The sequence below is a fragment of the Pristiophorus japonicus genome, chromosome 15 (assembly GCF_044704955.1).
Source record: "Pristiophorus japonicus isolate sPriJap1 chromosome 15, sPriJap1.hap1, whole genome shotgun sequence".
Lineage (NCBI taxonomy): Eukaryota > Metazoa > Chordata > Chondrichthyes > Pristiophoridae > Pristiophorus > Pristiophorus japonicus.
Window position 1 is genome coordinate 162476505 of NC_091991.1, and position 23272 is coordinate 162499776.

The 23272-nt window shown below is 46.2% G+C and overlaps 1 protein-coding gene across 4 annotated transcripts in view; it reads right to left on the minus strand.

Annotated features, from left to right (window-relative positions):
* tbl3 (transducin beta like 3) overlaps positions 1-23272 on the minus strand; it is a 107580-nt gene that overhangs the window by 59549 nt on the left and 24759 nt on the right. For all 4 annotated transcript variants that reach the window (XM_070901227.1, XM_070901228.1, XM_070901226.1 and 1 more), the window contains 7 exons: positions 21760-21807; positions 18040-18181; positions 17773-17857; positions 17361-17531; positions 7481-7556; positions 5810-5906; positions 1270-1478 (listed from right to left, as the gene is read on the minus strand). In XM_070901227.1, coding sequence (XP_070757328.1) covers positions 1270-1478; positions 5810-5906; positions 7481-7556; positions 17361-17531; positions 17773-17857; positions 18040-18181; positions 21760-21807 — 828 coding nt within the window. The remainder of the gene's footprint in view (positions 1-1269; positions 1479-5809; positions 5907-7480; positions 7557-17360; positions 17532-17772; positions 17858-18039; positions 18182-21759; positions 21808-23272) is intronic.

Consider the following 23272-nt stretch of genomic DNA (forward strand, 5'->3'; position numbering starts at 1 on the left):
ATGCTGGTCTTGCCAGTGATGCCCATGTCCCAAGAATAAATTTTTAAAAATCACACTAAGGTGCACACCAAGTTCTTGCCATAGAAGTTTTAATATCAAAAAGTATGCAATTTGGCCGATCCCGTCTGCACTGCACCAATCCAGAACTAATGCCACTGTCCTGCTCTCTTCCCACAGTCCTGCATCTTCCTCTGCTTCCGAATTATCCATATTTCCATTAAAAGAGGCAATGGTCACAACCACTTCCTGCGGCAAAGTATTCCATGCTCCCAACAAGACTGTGCAAATACATTTCTCCTACACTCTACTCCTGTGCAAGATAGCGCAGTCTGATAAGATGGCAACAACAGGTTTATACTGAGTTTGCCTTGTTTAGGTGTGCATTAGTGACTGCAGACAGATAGGGCGTCATTTTAACCTCCAAAAACGGGTGGGAAGTTAAAATCTGAAGCAGGAAGCCAACCCGCCCACTTCCAGTTTTAACAGAGGCGGGACAAGGAGCGGTCACCCAATCTACTCTCAGGAGGCGGGTCAGTCGGTGAATCCTTTTTAGGTGGAAGGAGGCGAGAAGGGCCGGATCGATCTGGTAAGTAATGGATCTGGGCAATAAATGCTGGACTTGCCGGCGACGCACACATCCTGCGAATTAATAAAAAGTTGAAGTGCTTTTACTGCACTGCTTGTGAGCCAGGAGGAGCAGTGTTTCCTCCCGGCCCAACAAGCTGATCTGTAAACAATCCCCCCCTCCCCCCAATCATTGTGATGACTGACACCATTCCGTTCTCCCCCACCCCCAACGCTCTCCAACTCTTCCCCCCTCCAACTCTGAACCCCCTCCGATCTCTTCCGTCTCTCCCCTGATCTTCCAACCGCCCCAATCACCCTCGACCCTCCCAACCATGGTCTACCCACCCCTGCGACCTCTACCCCCAAAATACACGAAACGTACCCATGGCCTTTTCTGGAGCACTCCCCGCCCGACAGGCAGCTAAGCCCGTCGATCGGACTGGCTGGTGGACGGGGAAACCTGTTAAAAAGAAAACACGGCACGCCATGGAGTTAAAACTCCTTGAGCCTCGAGATGTTTACTATGTCGAAGGCGCTATTTAAAGAAAAGTTATTGCTGTTGAATGGCATTGAAATTTATCCACCATCAATGATATTAATATTTCAGGTGCAATGGAGCTGTTTGTTAGTCGATGTAATTTTATGATGGGGTTGGGAAAAGTAGGGTTTGGGATGGAGGGCATACTTTGAAGTTCTACTCACCTGACGCTCGAGTTTCAGAGTGTGTAAGTCGTAGGAGAGGATGTTGTGTTCAGCGGTTACAGTGGTTAGCTTCCTTGTTGCCGGGACCAGCATGCAATGGATCAGAGACTGCTCATTTGCATTCTCTTCCGTTTCTTTCTTCGGTTTACCAGGCACGCACTGGGAGTATATGCATCTTCCAGAATAAGCTTCCCAAATTCGAATGATCCCTTCAGTTGTATATATAAAAAAAGTTTACAGATTTGAAATGCAAGAATCAAAATAACTGAAGAGTCACTGCAGGCTGAAACTCAACTATATGGACAATGCTGGCTGGAGAATGTTCACTGTGTTCGTCGCTGTAGGTGTCAGGGCATGGAAAGTTCACAGAAGACTTAAAAAAAATACCAGTCAATATGAATCATGATCAGCATCTTATATAACACCGTAATATCCCAAGGTGCTTCACAGACATGTAATTAAAAATGTAAGCACCGAACAAACAAGTAGATCTGAAGAAAAACAATTGTAGGGCTATGGGAAAAGGGCGGGGGTGTGGGACTAGCTGAGCACCAGTACGGGCTCAACGGGCCAAATGGCCTTCTTCAGTGCTGTAACCATTCTATGGGCCCAAGTTTCCACACGCGCCTAGAACGGCGCAGTCCCGACCTGGACGCCCGTTTTTCGCGCCACAAAGTGCGCCTAAAAAAATCCTCCGTATTCTCCACCTCCCTGCAGGTCCTCTGGCCCTCAGCGCAGCGCAGCAGGAGCTGTGGGGGGCGCGGAGCCAGGTCCTTGCGCTGAAAACAGTGCCGGGACCTCTGCACATGCGCGCTACAGTGGGCACGCAAGTGCAGTAGCTCCAGGCGCCGAACTATGTGGGAGGGGCCTGAAGCACGCAGTCCATAGCCCTGGCCCAATGGCCTCACTGGGGCTGCGTGAATAAGGCTCCTCCCACGGCCAGCTCCTGCTTCCCCCCCCCCCGACCAGACCCGACACCCACTCCCCGCCGCCCCCCCTGCCTCCGGACCAGAACCGACATTCGCCCCCCTCCCCCCACTCCCGGACCAGACCCGACACCCGCTCCCCGCCCCCCCCCGCCTCCGGACCCGACCCGACACCCGCTACCCGCCCCCCCCGACTGGACCCGACCTGACCCGACCTCCTGTTCCCGCTCCCCGCCTGGACCCGACCCGAGCTCCTGTTCCCGCTCCCCCGACCCGCGCTCCTGTTCCCGCTCCCCGCCCCCCCCCCGACTGGACCCGACCTGACCCGAGCTCCTGTTCCCGCTCCGCCCCCCCCCCGACCCGCGCTCCTGTTCCCGCTCCCCCGACCCGCGCTCCTGTTCCCGCTCCCCGCCCCGACCCGCGCTCCTGTTCCCGCTCCCCGCCCCGACCCGCGCTCCTGTTCCCGTTCCCCGCCCCCCCGACTGGACCCGACCCAACCCGCACTCCCACCCCCCGACCCGACCCCCCCCCCCCCCCCCCCCCCACGACTCCCGCTCCCAGACTGGATCCGACCTGACCTCCCCCCCTCTCTCTCCTTCCTCCCCCCCGACCCGAACCGAACCTCCCCGACCCAACCCAACGCCACCTACCTGTAAATCTGGTGCTGGGGACGGGCCCTGCCCAAAGTCTCGGGCCAGCCCTTTCAGCCTTCGGTCCCGAAAGGCCTGCCTGAAGCACTTTCACACAGGTAGGAAGATGGTTTATTTAATCTTTTCTTTGCTTATAAATGTTTATTCAGGTTGGATTTATTTGTATAATATTTGTATAAGTATAAATAAGGATTTATTATAGAATTTAATGACTTCCCTTCCCCCCCCCACCTCGTTCTGGACGCCTAATTTGTAACCTGCGCCTGATTTTTTAATGTGTAGAACAGGTTTTTTCAGTTCTACAAAAATCTTCACTTGCTCCATTCTACTTTAGTTTGGAGTACGTTTTCACTGTGGAAACTTTCAAATCAGGCGTCAGTGGCCGGACACGCCCCCTTTTGAAGAAAAAATTCTGTTCCAAAGTAGAACTGTTCTACCTGATTAGAACTGCAGAAAAAAAAATGTGGAGAATTGCGATTTCTAAGATAGTCCGTTCTCCACTAGTTGCTCCTAAAAATCAGGCGCAAATCATGTGGAAACTTGATTCTACACAGGTGTGTGTGTGTGTGTGTGTGTGTGTGTGTGTGTGTGTGTGTGTGTGTGTGTGTGAGAGAGAGAGAGAGAGAGAGAGAGAGAGAGAGAGAGAGAGAGCGCGCGCTTCTGGGGGGAGTTTCCAGAGCGTGGCGGCTAATTGATTAAAGGTAAAGCCACCAAAGGTGGCATGTAGGGAGGAGGAATGCACAATTGTCCAGACTCCGAAGAACGGAAACCTTGGGGTGAGGCTGTAGGGCTGGAGGAGGTTGCGAAGACTAGAATGAGAATTTTAAATTCGAGGCGATGAAGGACAACATAGGTTAACAAGGACGGAGTGATGGGTGGGCAGGACATGGTGAGGAATAGGATATGAAGAACAGAGCTTTGGATGAGCTGAGGTTTATGGAGGGTGGGAGACCGGCCGGTGGGGGGGGGGGCACTGAAATACTTGGGAGATCGCAAAGGCACAGATGAGGGTTTCAGCAGCATATGGGCTGAATTGAGGATGCAGGTGGATGACATTATGGAAGTGGAAGTAGGCAGTCTTTATGCAAGGTCAGCGCGGGGTTGAATAGCAGATGCCAAGGTTGCAAAAAGTCTGATTCAGCCTAAGTGAGTGGCCGAGGAGATAGATGGAATCGCTGGCGAGGATAGAGAGTTTTTGGTGTGGGCAGAAGATGATGGCTTTGGTCTTCCCATTGTTCAACTGGAAGAAATTGCGGTTCATCCACACCTCAAATGTTGGACAAATAGTCTGACAACATAGAGACAGTGGAGAGGTGTAGAAAGAGGTGGCAATGATGCCCAAAAAAAGATAGAAGTAATGGGCTCGGATCTAGAGCAACAGCCAAAATGCACATGCAAATAGACTCATGATCTACTGTGGTGCTGCACACAGGGAGCCTCCTTGAAAAAGTGCAACATCCCCACCGACACCTGGGAGTCCCTGGCCAAAGACCGCCCTAAGTGGAAGAAGTGCATCCGGGAGGGCGCCGAGCACCTCGAGTCTTATCGCCGAGAGCATACAGAAACCAAGCGCAGGCAGCGGAAAGAGATGGTGGCAAACCAGTCCCAACCTCCCTTTCCCTCAACGACTATCTGTCCCACCTGTGATGGGGACTGTGGTTCTCGTATTGGACTGTGCAGCCACCTAAGGACTCATTTTTAAGAGTGGATGCAAGTCTTCCTCGATTCCGAGGGACTGCCTATGATGATGACACAGGGAGGGATGTTCAGGTGAAGTGGGGTTAGCGGGCAGAGGATAATTGGACTATGTCACACAAATGGAATTCAGTCCCAATTCTAAAGTCATACATTCCATCCATACATTTATATACTTCGATTTTGCATTATTTATAGTTAAATACCAATGAAAATTTGGGAAGCAGGGAAATAAAGTTGCTTGGAACAGAGGAATTTCTCCGCAATACAGCCAGAGAAATCTCTATAGCTCCACCACTGGGTGTGAATACAGGGTGACAAGTTCACACAGGCTGTTTCCATCATTAATCTGTACACAGGAATTTATAGCGGAAAAAGGGGACACCTTTTGCATACAGGAAGTGCAGACCGATAGAGAGACTTTGATTTATATAGCGTCTTTCACGACCTCAGGATGTCCCAATATGCTTTACAGCCAATTAAGTACTTTTTTTTTTGAAGTGTCATCACTGTTGTAATGTCGGAAACACGGCAGCCAATTTACGCACAGCAAGCTCCCACAAACAGCAATGTGATAATGACCAGATAATCTGTTTCTATCATGTTGATTGAGGGATAAATATTGGCCAGGACACCAGGGATAACTCCTCTGCTCTTCTTCACAATAGTGCCATGGGATCTTTTACATCCACCTGAGAGAGCATCCGGGGCCTCGGTTTAATGTTTCATCCAAAGACGACACCTCCGACAGTGCAGCACTCCCTCAGCACTGCACTGGAGTGTCAGCCTAGATTTATGTGCTCAAGTCCCTGAAATGGGACTTGAACCCACAACCTTCTGACTCAAGAGGCGAGTGTGCTACCCATGGACTTATGCTAAAATGTTGTGATCCACATTATAAACAAGTAGTTTACGTTTTAGGGTACTTATAAATCAAAATGCCAGATACAAGGTACAACAAACACAATGAGCAGACAATACCTTGAATCGTTAGTCACTTTATCCGGTATTATTTGATTTGGTTATCGCAACTTGAAAATTCTAAAACTTTTGAGTGCTACGGCAATTTTTAGTTACACAAATGCATTTACAAAATAAATCTCAGAGCACAGAAGACTTTTCAATTAATCCATTTGTCCCATTACAGTTTAAAGAAGAAACGGATGCGGAATAAATTCCAGTCAGTTTTCATGTTTCCATGGGGCAGCTACTGTAAGACATTCAGACTGACTGGTCTGATTACTATCCAAGAATGCAGTTGGTACCTACCTTTACTGCCAGCTGTGATAAAATGAGGTTCTTTGCTTGTCACCCCCAAGGCAGTGAAATCCTCATCCTCTGGTAGTAACATTACAGCTTCCACAGTCTATAATAAATCAGGGAAGATTTGCAAGTAAGTTAGATTGTCGATGAGGGACTAGCAACCGTTGCTAAGGAAATTACTGAGCAGTTCAGAAAATCTTGCGTTTGTTGAAATCCGCAAGAGGTTCTGTTTCTCAGAAAGCAGTTTTGCAAAAACTATTGCTAAGAAAACATTGTACACAAATGGTTTTCTAAGAGTCAGGAATGGATTACATATTTGCTCTACAGAGTTAATATCAATCCCAGTTTACCCAGAAAAAAAATTGAGAAATATATAATGGCCCAGAAATTGCAGTCGGAGGCTTCCTGCGGGCGGATGGCGCCGACCTGAAAAATTTCTACAAACATACCTAGTGGTCCGGGAGGTTCGGAGAATTGCGGTCTTGGGCCTCCTCGCGAAGGTCTGTGTAGAGGCCCAAGTATCCCAGGGACATAGGCGTTTTGCATGCTTCCCCAAGATCACGTGGGCCAGCTCAACCAATCAAAATGGGGGTATTCCCATTCATACTTGTGGCGAGTTTGCATGTATGGAATCACCGTAAGTATGAAAGGGAATACCCTAAAAAGACAATTGAAATAAATGTTTAAAAAACATTACATATTTAAAATTACATTATTTAAAACAAAAATTACATTTTTTGAAAAATAAATGTACATATTTTAAAGGGTCTGAAAATAAACATTCCTTATTTAACAGGATTTTGAATGTTTAAATTATTGAAAAAATTTTTTTTTCTGTCCTTTAAAAGTCTTACGCTTTTGTCAGTCATAAGAATTTCAAGGGCATTCAATGGGCAAATAGCCCAACTCTCTGCTGTACAGAGGCCCTTTACTTCCAGATGCGTGCGATCTGTCAGGAGGATTCTTGACAGATCACAAGTTCCGGGTTTAGACACACGCACCTCGTACACGCTCGAAGGGGCCGCGAATTCAGGGCCATTATTTGGAGGGGATGGAGCAGGCAACCTCCCTTTACAAACTACACGGGACAAAGGAGCAGCGAGAGATTGTAGAGGGACGTGATCAGGGCCCTGGGGAGGTGTGAGTTCGAGGCCCAGGGACAGCACAGGCCAGCCCACACTGCAACATGTGTGCACGCTAGATCCGTGCAACAAAGCTGGTCTCCAGCCGTCTTGGTTAATTCTTGCCACTGGACCAAGACGTAGCTCTGTCAAGCCCGTGTGATGGCTGGTGTGCAACGGCCACCACACGTTAAAAAAATCCACGCACAGGCATCTTCCACCCTTCAGATGTAGTTCAGGGCTTGGAATTTTAGGTCCTTCATTGGAACACCTATGAACTGATCCTTTTTTGGCATGGAAGCAAGTCATCCTCGATTCAAGGGACCGCCTATGATGATGATGATGACACAAGGAAGCCACCTAGTGGACAAACCAAGCAATAGCATTGTCTGCATCCAGAGTCAACTGTACTTCACCCATCTAATCGAAGAGGAAGTGCGTGGAGAAAATCTGCCCAGCTCAAAGTCATGATAAGTGACTAATAATGGGATGATTTGTTTTTAATTTTTCAACTTTGTAAATAGCTTCAATGTTAGAAATTCTGGTTTCAACTGACCTCATACACAGGAACTGTTCTCTGTGACTTGTAGGTTGTCAAGTCCCATACAGTACATATCTTATCACGGCCAGAGCTGCAGAAAAAGAAGTTTTATTATGCCAGAACAATAAACTGAATCTTCTGTGCATTTTGTATGATAATATCCTTTAAAAGGTAATTTGGCCTTCGAATTCATACAAAAACTGCATGGTTTCTATTTTATGCCGATACGGTTACTAAAACTTTAATTGCTTTATAGTTCTAGTATTGCAATTAACTATTGGCCTCAGTGCCGCAAGCAAGGGAGAAGAATAATAATCACGGAGGGTGCTCCAGATCTTCATGTAGCGAACCTTGCTGCAAAGTGCTTGCGCGAGGACAGGACTGGGCTGCGCTGATCGAATATTTTCCATAACATTCACTGTTTAGGCTCACACACAAAGAATTCTCGAGTGGGCAGGAGGTCCCCGAACCTGACGAACAGACAGTCGCACCCACCAGCCCGGTTAACGAGCAAGATCGGCCAGAGATTGAGGTACCACAGGGCTGCTGGTACTCATGGAGCTGTACACCAATGTTAGTGCCTTCAGGAAAGGTGTGTGAGAAGTGGGTGTGGGGGAGAAAAAAAAAAAGACCTGCATTTTTGTAGCACCTTTCACCACCACCGGACATCTCAAAGGGCTTTACAGCCAATGAAGTACTTTTGGTGTGTAGTCACTGTTGTAATGCAAGAAACGCGGCAGCCAATTTGTGCAAAGCAAGCTCCCACAAACAGCACTGTGATAATGACCAGATAATCTGTTTTCGTTTGTTAATTGAGGTATAAATATTGGCCAGATCACCGGTGATAACTTCCCTGCTCTTCTATTGAAATAGTGCCATGGGATCGTTTACGTCCACCAGTGCCAAGCTTACGGCTCACATCCCACCATAGGCAATTAGGCCCATACAGTACAGCTTGATCTTCTGTCATCTCAGATCCCCTTGCCACTGGACCAAGACCTTGCTCTGCTAAGCCCTTGTGGTAGCCAACGGCCACCCCACGTTAAAAGAACTCAAGCACAGGCATCTTCCACCCTTCAAAATGAAGTTTGGGACCTGGAACGTCAGGATCCTCATGGACAACCCCAACAGCTGACAGACAGGAACACCGCACAGCTATCGTTGCCCGGGAGCTCAGACGCTTCAACATTGACATCGCTGCCCTAAGTGAGACCTGGCAGGCAGGGGAAGGCCAGCTCAAAGAACAAGGTGGCGGTTGCACCTTCTTCTGGAAAGGCAAACCAGAAGAAGAAGAATGCTGCTTTCATTGAGTTGGCTTCGCAATCAAGAATGAGCTGGTGGGCCGTCTCAGAGACTCCCCCTGCGGGATAAGCGAACGGCTCATGACTCTCCGACTCACCCAAGCCCGGAACCAGCGCGCCACTGTCATCAGCGCGTACACCCAAACACTCGACGCAACAGATGAGGCCAAAGAGGAATTCTACTCCAGCCTCGAACAATCCGTGTCCTCCTGGGCGACTTCAACGGCAGAGTCGGTAAGGACACAGACCTCTGGGGAGTCGTGATCGGCAGAGAGGGGGTAGGGAAAACCAACTCCAGCAGTACCTTGCTCCGGACAAAATGCCTAGAACATGACCTTGTCATCATCCAACACCGTTCCATCAGTGGGACAAGTACAAGGCATCGTGGCAACACCCTCACTCCAAGCACTGGCACCTGCTCGACTAAGTCATCGTCTGAGCGAAGGACCGCAAGGACGTGCACATCACCCGTGACAGGAGCGGACGACTGCTGGATGGACCACCGCCTAATCCACTCCATCATTACCAATATAGCCCCAAAACAGCGACAGCAACAGAAACAATGCCGCAGAAAAATCAACGCCGGAGGACTCATAGACCCAGTTAAGAAAGCCCTATACAGCCAGCGACTCACCGTCAACCCTCGATGACCGCGAGACGCAGAGTGCCCACAGCACCTGGTCTGCCCCCAAGGCCCCACACCACTGTTGACCAAGAACGGAGAGGCACTCATTAAAGACACTGATGAAGTCAGGGCCCGCTGGAAGGCGCACTTCGAAGATTTCCTTAACCGAGACTCTGCCTTTGACACGAGTGTCATCGACAACATCTCGCAGCATGCTACCCGCCATCATCTCAGCAAAACCACAGCCCTGCACGAGGTAGAAAAGGCCATCCATCAGATCAAGAACAACAAGGCAGCAGAAGCAAATGGAATCCCCGCTGAGGCACTAAAGTATGGCGGAGAAGCACTATTGGTACAAATGCATTACCTCATCTCTCTTATCTGGAAGGAGAGCAAGCCAGGAGATGTGACAGATGCCGTAATCTTGACCATCTTCAAAAAAAGGGGACAAGTCCGACTGCATTAACTACGGAGGAATCCCCCTGCTGTCCGCCACTGGAGAAGTCAATGCAAGACTCCTCCTCAACTGTCTTCTCCCCGTACCTGAAGAGCTCCTCTCAGATTCCATCCACTAAGGGGTACAACGGACATAGAAACATAGAAAATAGGTGCAGGAGTAGGCCATTCGACCCTTCAAGCCTGAACCACCATTCAATAAGATCATGGCTGATCATTCACCTCAGTACCCCTTTCCTGCTTTCTCTCCATACCCCTTGATCCCTTTAGCCGTAAGGGCCACATCTAACTCCCTCTTGAATATATCTAACGAACTGGCCTCAGCAACTTTATGTGGTAGAGAATTCCACAGGTTAACAACTCTTGAGTGAAGAAGTTTCTCCTCATCTCATTCCTAAATGGTTTACCCCTTATCCTTAGACTGTGTCCCCTGGTTCTGGACTTCCCCAACATCGGGAACAGTCTTCCTTCATCTAACCTGTGCAGTCCCGTCACAATTTTATATGTTTCTATGAGATCCCCTCTCATCCTTCTAAATTCCAGTGAATACAGGCCCAGTTGATCCAGTCCCTTCTCATATGCCAGTCCAGCCATCCCGGGAATCAGTCTGGCGAACCTTCGCTGCACTCCCTTAATAGCAAGAACGTCCTTTCTGAGATTAGGAGACGAAAACTGACCACAATATTCCAGGTGAGGCCTCATCAGGGCCCCGTACAACTGCAGTAAGACCTCCCTGCACCTGCACTAAAATCCCCTAGCTATGAAGGCCAACATACCATTTGCCTTCTTCACCGCCTGCTGTACCTGCATGTCAACTTTCAATGACTGATGTTCCATGACACCCAGGTTACGTTGCGCCTCCGCTTTTCCTAATCTGCCGCCATTCAGATAATATTCTGCTTTCATGTTTTTGCCACCAAAGTGGATAACTTCACATTTATCCACATTATACTGCATCTGTCATGCATTTGCCCACTCACCTAACCTGTCCAAGTCACCCTGCAGCCTCTTAGCATCCTCCTCACAGCTCACACTGCCACCCAGCTTTGTATCATCTGCAAACTTGGAGATATTACACTCAATTCCTTCATCTAAATCATTGATGTATATTGTAAATAGCTGGGGTCCCAGCACTGAGCCCTGTGGCATCCCACTAGTCACTGCCTGCCATTCTGAAAAGGACCTGTTTATCCCTACTCTCTGCTTCCTGTCTGCCAACCAGTTCTCTATCCACGTCAATACATTACCCCCAATACCATGTGCTTTGATTTTGCACACCAATCTCTTGTGTGGGAGCTTGTCAAAAACCTTTTGAAAGTCCAAATACACCACATCCACTGATTCTCCCTTGTCCACGCGACTAGTTAAATCCTCAAAAAATTCTAGATTTGGCAAGCACGATTCAAGGATGGTTTTCTAGACCAATATGTCGAGGAACCAACTAGAGAGCTGGCCATCATAATGAGAAGGGACTAATGAGCAATCGTGTTGTGCGAGGTCCCTTGGGGAAGAGTGACCATAATATGGTAGAATTCTTTATTAAGATGGAGAGTGACACAGTTAATTCGGAAACTAGGGTCCTGAACTTAAGGAAAGGTAACTTCGACGGTATGAGGGGTGAATTGGCTAGAATAAACTGGCAAAGGATACTTAAAGGGTTGACGGTGGATAAGCAATGGCAAACATTTAAAGATCACATCGATGAACTTCAGCAATTGGACATCACTGTCTAGAGTAAAAATAAAATGGGGAAGGTGGCTCAACCGTGGCTAACAAGGGAAGTTAAGGATAGTGTTAAAACCAAGGAAGAGGCATATAAATTGGCTAGAAAAAGCAACAAACCTGAGGACTGGGAGAAATTTAGAATTCAACAGAGGAGGACTAAGGGTTTAATTAAGAGGGGGAAAATAGAGTACGAGAGGAAGCTTGCAGGGAACATAAAAACTGACTGCAAAAGCTTCTATAAATATGTGAAGAGAAAAAGATTAGTGAAAACAAACGTAGGTCCCTTGCAGTCAGATTCAGGTGAATTTATAATGGGGAACAAAGAAATGGCAGACCAATTGAATCAATACTTCGGTTCTGTCTTCACGAAGGAAGACACAAATAACCTTCCGAATGTACTAGAGGACAGTGGGTCGAGCGAGAAGGAGGAACTGAAGGATATCCTTATTAGGTGGGAAACTGTGTTAGGGAAATTGATGGGATTGAAGGCCGATAAATCCCCGGGGCCTGATAGTCTGCATCCCAGAATACTTAAGGAAGTGACCCTAGAAATAGTGGATGCATTGGTGATCATTTTCCAACAGTCTATCGACTCTGGACCAGTTCCTATGGACTGGATGGTAGCTAATGTAACACCACTTTTCAAAAAAGGAGGGAGAGAGAAAACAGGTAATTAACGTGCGTCTGCAACCCATTAGCCTGACATCAGTAGTGGGGAAAATGTTGTAATTAATCATTAAGGATGAAATAGCAGCGCATTTGGAAAGCAGTGACAGGATCGGTCCAAGTCAGCATGGATTTATGAAAGAGAAATCATGCTTGACGAATCTTCTGTAATTTTTTGAGGATGTAACTAGTAGTGTGGACAAAGGAGAACCAGTGGATGTGGTGTATTTGGACTTTCAAAAGGCTTTTGACAAGGTACCACACAAGAGATTGGTGTGCAAAATCAAAGCACATGATATTGGGGTTAATGTACTGATGTGGATAGAGAACTGGTTGGCAGACAGGAAGCAGAGAGTTGGGATAAACAGGTCCTTTTCAGAATGGCAGGCAGTGACTAGTGGAGTGCTGCAGGGTTCAGTGCTGGGACCCCAGCTCTTTACAATATACATTAACGATTTAGATGAAGGAATTGAGTGTAATATCTCCAAGTTTGCAGACGACACTAAACTGGGTGGCGTTGTGAGCTGTGAGGAGGACGCTAAGAGGCTGCAGGGTGACTTGGACAGGTTAGATGAGTGGGCAAATGCATGGCAGATGCAGTATAAAGTGGATAAATGTGAGGTTATCCATTTTGGGGGCAAAAACATGAAGGCAGAATATTATTTGAATGGCGGCAGATTAGGAAAAGGGGAAGTGTAACGAGACCTGGGTGTCATGGTTCATCTGTCATTTAAAGTTGTCATGCAGGTACAGCAGGCGGTGAAGAAGACAAATGGTATGTTGGTTTTCATAGTAAGGGGATTTGAGTATAGGAGCAGGGAGGTCTTACTGTGGTTATACAGGGTCTTAGTGAGGCCTCACCTGGAATATTGTGTTCAGTTTTGGTCTCCTAATCTGAGGAAGGATGTTCTTGCTATTGAGGGAGTGCAGCGAAGGTTCACCAGACTGATTCCAGGGATGGCTGGGCTGTCATGAGGAGAGACTGGATCAACTGGGCCTGTTTTCACTGGCGTTTAGAAGGATGAGAGGGGATCTCATAGAAACGTATAAAATTCTGATGGGACTGGACAGGTTCGATGCGGGAAGAATGTTCCCGATGTTGGGGAAGTCCAGAACCAGGGGACACAGTCGAAGGATAAGGGGTAGGCTATTTAGGACTGAGATGAGGAGAAACTTCTTCACTCAGAGTTGTTAACCTGTGGAATTCCCTGCAGCAAAGAGTTGTTGATGTCAGTTCATTGGATATATTCAAGAGGGAGTTAGATATGGCCCTTACGGCTAAGGGGATCAAGGGTTATGGAGAAAAACAGGAAAGGGGTACTGAGGATCAGCCATGATCTTATTGAATGGCGGTGTAGGCTCGAAGGGCCAAATGGCCTACTCCTGCACCTATTTTCTATGTTTCTATGATTTCCTTTCATAAATCCATGCTGACTTGGACTGATCCTGTCACTGCTTTACAAATGTGCTGCTATTTCATCTTTAATAATTGATTCCAACATTTTCCCCACTACTGATGTCAGGCTAACCGGTCTATAATTAACTGTTTTCTCTCTCCCTCCTTTTTTAAAAAGTGGTGTTACCCTCCAGTCCATAGGAACTGATCCAGAGTCGCTAAGACTGTTGGAAAATGACCACCAATGCATCCACTATTTCTAGGGCTACTTTCTTAAGTATTCTGGGATGCAGACTATCAGGTCCCAGGGATTTATCGGCCTACAATCCCATCAATTTCCCTAACACAATTTCCTGACTAATAAGGATTTCCTTTAGTTCCTCCTTCTTGCTAGACCCTCGGTCCCCTAGTATTGCCGGAAGGTTATTTGTATCTTCCTTCGTGAAGACAGAACCAAAGTATTTGTTCAACTGGTCTGCCATTTCTTTGTTCTCCATTATAAATTCGTCTGGGGTTCTGACTGCAAGGGACCTACGTTTGTCTTCACTAATCTTTTTCTCTTCACATATCTATAGAAGCTTTTGCAGTCAGTTTTCATGTTCCCAGCAAGCTTCCTCTCGTATTCTATTTTCTCCCTCCTAATTAAACCCTTAGTCCTCCTCTGCTGAATTCTAAATTTCTCCCAATCCTCAGGTTTGCTACTTTTTCTGGCCAATTTATATGCCTCTTCCTTGGATTTAACACTATCCTTAATTTCTCTTGTTAGCCACGGTTGAGCCACCTTCCCCGTTTTATTTTTACTCCAGACATTGTTGAAGTTCATCCATGTGACCTTTAAATGTTTGCCATTGCCTATCCACCGTCAACCCTTTAAGTATCATTCACCAGTTTATTCTAGCCAATTCCTGTCACATACCATCGAAGTTATCTTTCCTTAAGTTCAGGACCCTAGTCTCTGAATTAACTGTGTCACTCTCCATCTTAATAAAGAATTCTACCATATTATGATCACTCTTCCCCAAGGGGCCTCGCACAACTAGATTGCTAATTAGTCCCTTCTCATTACACATCACCCAGTCTCGGATGGCCGCCCTCTAGTTGGTTCCTCGACATATTGGTCTAGAAAACCATCCCTAATACACTCCAGGAAATCCTCCTCCACCGTATTGCTACCAGTTTGGTTAGCCCAATCTATATGTAGATTACAGTCGCCCATGATAACTGCTGTACCTTTATTGTACACCTCCCTTATTTCTTATTTGATGCTGTCCCCAACCTCACTACTGCTGTTTGGTGGTCTGTACATAACTCCCACTAGCGTTTTCTGCCCTTTGGCATTCCGCAACTCCACCCATAGATTCCAAATCATCCAATCTAATGTCCTTCCTTACTATTGCGTTAATTTCCTCTTTAACCAGCAACACTACCCCACCTCCTTTTCCTTTCTGTCTAGCCTTTCTGAATGTTGGATACCCCTGGATGTTGAGTTCCCAGCCTTGGTCACCCTGGAGCCATGTCTCCGTGATGCCAATTAGATCATATTCGTTAATTGCTGCCTGCACAGTTAATTCGTCCATCTTATTACGAATACTCCTCGCATTGAGGCACAGAGCCTTCAGGCTTGTCTTTTTAACACACTTTGCCCCTTTAGAATTTTGCTGTAATGTGGCCCTTTTTGTTGATTTTTGCCTTGGGTTTCTCTGCCCTCCACTTTTACTTTCCTTCTATCTTTTGCTTCTGCCCCCATTCTACTTTCCGCTGTCTCCCTGCATAGGTTCCCATCCCTGTGCCATATTAGTTTAACCCCTCCCCAACAGCACTAGCAAACACTCCCCCTAGGACATTGATTCTGGTCCTGCCCAGGAGAAGACCATCCGGTTTGTACTGGTTCCACCTCCCCGAGAACCGGTTCCAATGTCCCAGGAATTTGAATCCCTCCCTTCTGCACCACTCCTCAAGCCACGTATTCATCTTAGCTATCCTGCAATTCCTACTCTGACTAGCACGTGGCACCGGTCTTCACAGAGCGACAACTACAAGAGAAACGCAGGGAACAGCATCAACCCTTGTACATGGCCGCCTTTGGCCTCACAAAGGCCTTTGACGCCATCATTTCGGCCACCCCCAAATTTGTCACCATCCTCCGCCTGCTGCATGATGATATGCAGGCCGTGATCCTGACCAACGAATCCACCACAGACCCAATCCACATCCGAACCAGGGTCAAGCAGGGCTGCGTCATCGCACCAACGCTTTTCTCGATCTTCCTTGCTGCAATGCTCCATTTCACTCTCATCAAGCTCCCCACTGGAGTGGAATTAAACTATAGAACCAATGGGAATCTGTTCAACTGTCACCGCCTCCAGGCTAGATCCAATGTCGTCCCATCCTCCACTGTCGAATTACAGTACGCAGACGACGCTTGCATCTGCGCACAGAGGCCGAACTCCAAGCCATCGTCAACACCTTCACTGAGGCATACGAAAGCATGGGCCTTATGCTAAACATCCGTAAGACAAAAGGTCCACCACCAACCTGACTCCACCACACAGCATTGCTCCCCGGTCATCAAAATCCAAGGCGCAGCAGCCTTGGACAACGTGGACCATTTTCCATACCTCCGGAGCCTACACTCAGCAAGGACAGACATCGACGAGGTCCAACACCGACTCCAGTGTGCCAGCGCAGCCTTCGAGGAAGAGTGTTTAAAGACCAGGATCTCTAATCCGGTGCCAAGCTTATGGTGGTCTATAGAGCAGTAGTGATAACCGCTCTTTTATATGGCTCAGAGATGTGGACCATATACAGCAGACATTTCAAAGCGCTATAGAAGTACCTCCAATGATGCCTCTGCAAGATCCTGCAAATCCACTGGAAGGATAGACGTACCGTCAGTGATCTCGCTCGGGCCAACATCTCCAGCATCGAAGCACTGACCACGCTCGACCAGCTCTGTTGGGCGGCCCACATCGTCTGCATGCCTGACACAAAACTCCCTAGCAAGAGCTCTACTAAGAAACTCCTACACGGCAAGCAAGTCCCAGGTGGGCAGAGGAAACATTTCGAGGACACCCTCAAAGCCTCCTTGATAAAGTGCAACATCCCCACTTGCATCTGGGAATCCCTGGCCCAAGACCGCCCAAAATGGAGGAAGAGAATCCGGGAGGATGCTGAGCACCTAGAGTCTTGTCGCCGAGAGTATGCAGAAATTAAGCAGAGACAACGGAAGGAGCGTGCGGCAAACCAGGCTCCCCACCCACCCTTTCCTCCAACCACTGTCTGTCCCACCTGTGACAGAGACTGTAATTCCCGCATTGGACTGTTCAGTCACCTGAGGACTCACTTTTAGAATGGAAGCAAGTCATCCTTGATTTCAAGTTACTGCCAAGATGATGATGATGTGGGTCTAGAGTCACACATAGGCCAGACTAGACAAGGGCGGCAGATTTCCTTCACTAAAAGGACATTAATGAACCAGATGGGTTTTTATGGCAATCCAGTAGTTTCACCGTCACCATTACTGATATATAAATTCCAGATTTTTTATTTAATTAACTGATGGGACGCGAATTCAAATTTCACCACCTCAGATTATTATCCAGGCTTCTGGATTACTAGTCCAGAAACATACCCACTATGCTACCGTACTAGTGTTCAGCTAAAACAGAGGATTACTCACAACAAAGTAAATATTACAACATCATTGCCCCTAAATGTTTGCGGTACCTGACAAGTGTGTTTCCATCCAATGTGAATGCCAATGAAGTCACGGCACTGTAGTGAGCATCCAGCACCATAATACACTTGCTGGTGTTCAGGTTCCAAAGTCGTACTTTATAATCCATTGAGGAGGAGAAAAGCTGAACCCGTGATATGTCGGGATGAAATTCAACCAGGCTGCAAAGAGAAGATGGGGGGATGGCACAAAAAGAGAAGGAAAGTACAATCAGCACAATCCTATTTCAGTTTACAGCAAATATACTACCATCTCACCAGGCAAAGGTCAGAGCAAGTACATTTTTGCCTATTTAAACTTTCAATACAAAGTCGCAGTTTATTTTTTCCTGACCTTTCCTTAGCATCCATTACAGCCCACCGACTTAAACAATTTTATTAAATCAAAGTTAATTTTCCTTACTGAACAACTCCAGAGGAGCCCTTCAGATTGTGCGTGCAGTACTGCTTGATAACATCCCAGATCTTGATTGTACTATCACACCCTCCTGAAAAAGATAAACAAGCCATAAGAAGTTTCATTACCTTCCATCTGAGCAGCATTTCAATCTAAATGTTGATCCACTGTGCAATCTAGAAGATCGCTAATAGCATTCCTTACACAGGCCACAACACAGAACAGATGAAAGGATATCAGTATAATCACACCAAGAAGAAAAAAGAGTTATACCTGTAGCCAATAGAGTTGAGGTAGAGTCAAAAGCCATGCTGGCCACTGGACTGGTGTGAATAGCTTTCCACGTGCGAGTACACACATTCTCTTTCCAGTCCCATTGTTTCAGGAGTAAGGAACGACTACTCGTCACCAGCATCTGGCAAGCAACACATGGACAGGTGTGAATATATTGAGCAACCTATCTAGACTAACCTTTTTCTAACTTCTGCCATTACCATTTCAATTCAGCCCATCATCCCTTTTGTCTCTTCAATCTCTGTTATCGCAGACCTTCCATTTTGTTTCTTCCCTCCCCCTTTCAGTGCTCCTTAAGAATCTGCTCTTTTCGAACATTCGCCAGTTCTGACGAAGGGTCATCGACCTGAAACATTAACTCTGTTTTCCCTCCACAGATGCTGTGTTTTTGTGTTTTTATACAGGTATTAAGCAATATGTTTGACAAACTTACTTTGAGGAGGGGACAGATATTGTAAGCGGGGATAATGCAGTAGGTTTGTGTACATGGATTTTCAGAAAACCTTTGACAAGGTACTACATAGGAGAATGTTGGCGAAGATTAGGGGGTATAGGATATGGGGAAAAGGTAGCAACTTAGGATTAGAGATTGGTTAGGAGGGAGAAAACAGAGAATAGCAGCTAAAGGCAGTTTCTCAGATTGGCTGGAGGTGGGTAGTGCTTCCTCCCAAGGTTCTGTGCTGGGACCACTTTTGTTCACGGTGTGCAACAATGATTTCGATATAGGGCTAGAGGGAGTGGTGTCCAAATGCAGACAATCCAAAAATAGGAGGCACAGCAAATAATTCTGAGGACCAAAGAAAGCTGCACAAAAGATATTGGTATGACGGTGGAATACATTAACAAGTGCCATAGAGAATTCAATGTCAGTAAAGGTGAGGTGATACATTTTGGTAAAAAAAAGTAATAATTATACTTTGAATGGGGAAGTCTGGATGATTTGGAAGAGCAGATTTGGCGGTTCAAGTTCAAACATTAAAAACACCTCAAATAGAGAAGACAAAAAAAAAGAGCTAATGAAATTTTATGGCAATAAATATAAAAGTCGAATTGTATTGATGAATCTGTAAAACCTTAGTAAGACCATAGTCGAAGTAGTTTGTGCAGTTTTGGGCTCCCTGCTTTAGGAAGGATATCGAGGCAATAGAGAGAATGCAATGCAGATTCACTAGCAAGCTGGCTGGTACAAGGATATAGAAATAAAGACTTGGAAAATTGGGGATGTTTTTGTTCAGAGGAAATTAGAGGACTTGATAGAAGTGCTTAAAATCATAAAGCGATAGGATGTAGTAGATAAAAACAGACGGTTTCTAGTGGTTGAGGAGTGTAGAATGAGGGGACATAGATATAAGATTAAATGCAAGCGATTTAGGACAGAGAGCAGGAGAATTTTTTTTAAATACAAGACAGTTGTGAGGCTGTGGAATGCAGCAGTGAACAAAGACCACGGCGACTTTTAAGAATAGATCAGACAGGTGATTGAAGGAAAGGGTTTAAAGGGATGTAAAAGCAGAGCGTGCACACGAGATTAGGATTATTGCTTGCGTGGTGGATAATCACCAATATGGACTGGTTGGGCCATGTAATTACTATGTAATCTGACAACCAAGTTCCGTATTGAATAGCTTGTTGAAAGTTGAAACTATTAGGATATATATAAACCCATCATAAATATGTAATGTCATGCAACATTGTAGAAGTCTTATTCAGATTCTACTTCTCAGCCAATACACAATTCCTAGTTGATAAAGATAATAAATGTCTTGTGTAGAAAAAGTCTAAACAAGCAGGTCGTGTTTATTTACAGAACTTGCCCGTACCAGTTAACAGCCTGAGTGAATTTGATGATCAATTTTGAACATTTCTTGTGTAAGTCATGTACCTCGAGTCTGTCATCCAGAGTGCCCACTTAAGTTCCTTCTTAGTTGAGTTTTTAAATCTGTATTTCTTTTCTTTCTAATATGTAATTTTTTACTTTTGTTACTCAAAAACCTTTCTCCCCATCACATTCCACCAAAAACTTATCCAATTGTACTGCAACAATAAAAACTAAGATCGACCCATCGTGTCATCCCTCACCCAGACTGAGAGCAATGCCGTTGATAGTAGCACTACCTTAAACATTGTGAATTCGAAGGTGAATGAATCTTTGTATTCTCCTTGGAAGACAATTACAGACATATTACTTGCACAAACCTGCTGTTCTACTTTCAGAACACTGGCTGGGTCAGGGCTTCACAAGCCCCAAACTCACATTAAGGAACCCACGATCCACTCCACACACATCTGTATTCCACTCGGGCTCACATGTTTCTCTCCTCCACCCTCTCCCTTAGGTTTAACTTTCTTTCAATTTAATTTTATTTCTTTCTCAAATTAACCCAAGCCTCAGCCCCACAATCTTAACACCTCAATCCTAACCCAGTACTGAGCTTCATCCAAAGCCGCTGCACTTCAGCAGCACCTCCCAAACCCGCGACCTCTACCACCTAGAAGGACAAGGGCAACAGACGCATGGGAACACCATCATCTCCAAGTTCCCCTCCAAGTCACACACCATCCTGACTTGGAAATATATCGCAGTTCTTTCATCATCACTGGGTCAAAATCCTGGAACTCCCTCCCTAACAGCACTGTGGGAGAACCTTCACCACACGGACTGCAGCGGTTCAAGATGGCGGCTCACCACCACCTTCTCAAGGACAATTAGGGATGGTCAATAAATGCTGGCCTTGCCAGCAACGCCCACATCCCAGGAACGAATAATTAAAAAATGGCTTTCGTTCTCAAGTTAGACTTGCCTCCCCTACACCTGGCCCAGTCTGACATACAGTTCAATCTACATGTCCACCTACAAATAAGGCTACAGGAAATCAGTTAGTCTTTTTTTTTTTTAAATTAGGAGGACCATAACACATAATTTTCACTTTGCTCCTTCAGGTTACATTCCACAAATAAAACTGTCCAGAAAATAAATCTTACTAGCATGTAAAAACAGGAATAGTTTTTCAGCAAGTTAAAAGATTTGAGATGAGGCAGCAACAACCTTAGTTAACCATGAGGGCAGATTATAGACCTATCCAAGGCTACTGCCAAAGCAGCTCCACAATCAACAAAAGCCATTTGCACTGTGCAAGTTTTTCTCCCCCTCCCATGCATGCTCAATTCCACTTTGAGGTCCAACAGATGTTGAATGGATCTCACCCAACTGAGCCGAGCAAGTTCAAGCAATTGGCAACGCTTGGATTCAAAAGTTCACAATAAATTGATTAGGAGTTAAATGCTCAACTGACGATGGTATTGGGTTACTTGATAGTCTTTCTCATCTCAGACAGTATGGCAAATGAGTGATAAATGATAGCACTCACTTAAGGGAAATCACTTTGAGAGTTAGTTTCCAGCATTTTATTTCCTCTTTTTAAAAAAAAACTTTCTCAACCTGGTGGGCCTTCTAACAAGACTGCTCTACAACCATCCATTAGCATAATACACAATCAGTTGCCTCCAACCTGTCACTTTGTGGGGAAGCATTTTAACTGCCAGAGAAAAAATTTGGATCTTATGTGGGGAATGGCCTATGCTCATGCAGCACATTATTTTATAAGCTAATAAAATTTAACAATGTCAGACTGCATTACATAATCTCACATTTTTAGTGAATTATGGCTAGAGTGCAAACATTTTAACTCCAATAAGTACCTCATCATCAGGACTGACGCTGAAGCAGGTAATAGCTTCTTGATCCTCCTGCAAGGAAAAACACAAAAGTCATAATTAATTCAAACCAAACTGCAATCATGAAACCAGTTTGTGTAGTTACCCTATATACCGATACTCAATATAATATATTTTTTAAATATTGAAAAACAATAATTTTTCCACAAATACAAAGTATTGTATGAGCCTTGAAGTGACACTTTGATTAAGTATCAGTGATCCTATGAAGCTTTTTGTAATATGGTTACCCTCTAATAGAATCAATGGTAACTGATTCAGTAACTGACAGGCAGAATGCTATCAACAATAGCAAGAAGTTTGGAGGTAAAATCTCTGCAGAATTCTCCCCATCTCCTGCTGCAAGTATGGCCTTTTACACCATTTCCCCAAGGTTTCCACTGAGGTTACAGCAGATTGGGAGAACCCCAATGGAAATTCCAGGCGCTTGCCTTTTAGTCACATTGTAACCTGCAGCATGCTACCCGCCACCACCTCAGTGAGACCCCAATACTGCACGAAATAGAAAAGGCCCTAAGACAGCTAAAAGACAAGGCTACGGGTGCGGATGGAATCCCTGCTGAGACATTGAAGTATGGTGGAGAGGCACTGCTGGCGCGAATACACAACCTCGTCTCTCTCATCTGGAGGGAGGAGAGCATGCTGGAGGATCTGAGATGCAGTAATCGTGACCATCTTTAAAAAAAAAAAGGGGACCAGTCTGACTGCCGCAACTACAGAGGAATCTCCCTACTATCAAGCACTGGGATAGTCATCGCTAGAGTCCTCCTCAACCGATCTTCCCATGGTCGAAGAGCACCACCCAGAGTCACAGTGTGGATTTCGTCCCCTACGGGGTACAACGGACAGGATTTTTGCAGCGCGACAGCTCAGAAAAAAATGCAGGGAACAGCGCCAGCCCTTATACATGGCCTTCTTCGACCTTACAAAGGCCTTTGATACTGTCAACCGCGCGGGTCTATGGAGCGTCCTCCTCCGTTTCGGATGCCCCCAAAAGTTCGTCACCATCCTCCGCATGCTCCACGATGACATGCAGGCCGTGATCCTTACCAATGGATCCATCACAGACCCAATCCACGTCCGGGCCGGGGTCAAACAGGGCTGAGTCATCGCCCCAATCCTCTTCTCAATCTTTCTCGCCGCCATGCTCCACCTCACAGTCAACAAGCTCCCCGCTGGAGTGGAACGAAACGACAGAACCAGTGGGAACCTGTTCAACCTGCGCCATCTCCAGGCCAGATCAAAGACCACCCCAATGTCTGTCGTCGAGCTACAGTACACAGACGATGCCTGCATCTGCGCACATACAGAGGCTGCACTCCAGGACATAGCCAACATATTTACTGAGGCGTACGAAAGCATGGGCCTTACACTAAACATCCGTAAGACAAAGGTCCTCCACCAGCCTGTCCTCACCGCCCAGAACTGCCCCCCAGTCATCAAGATCCATGGCCCGGCCCTGGACACTACTTCCCAT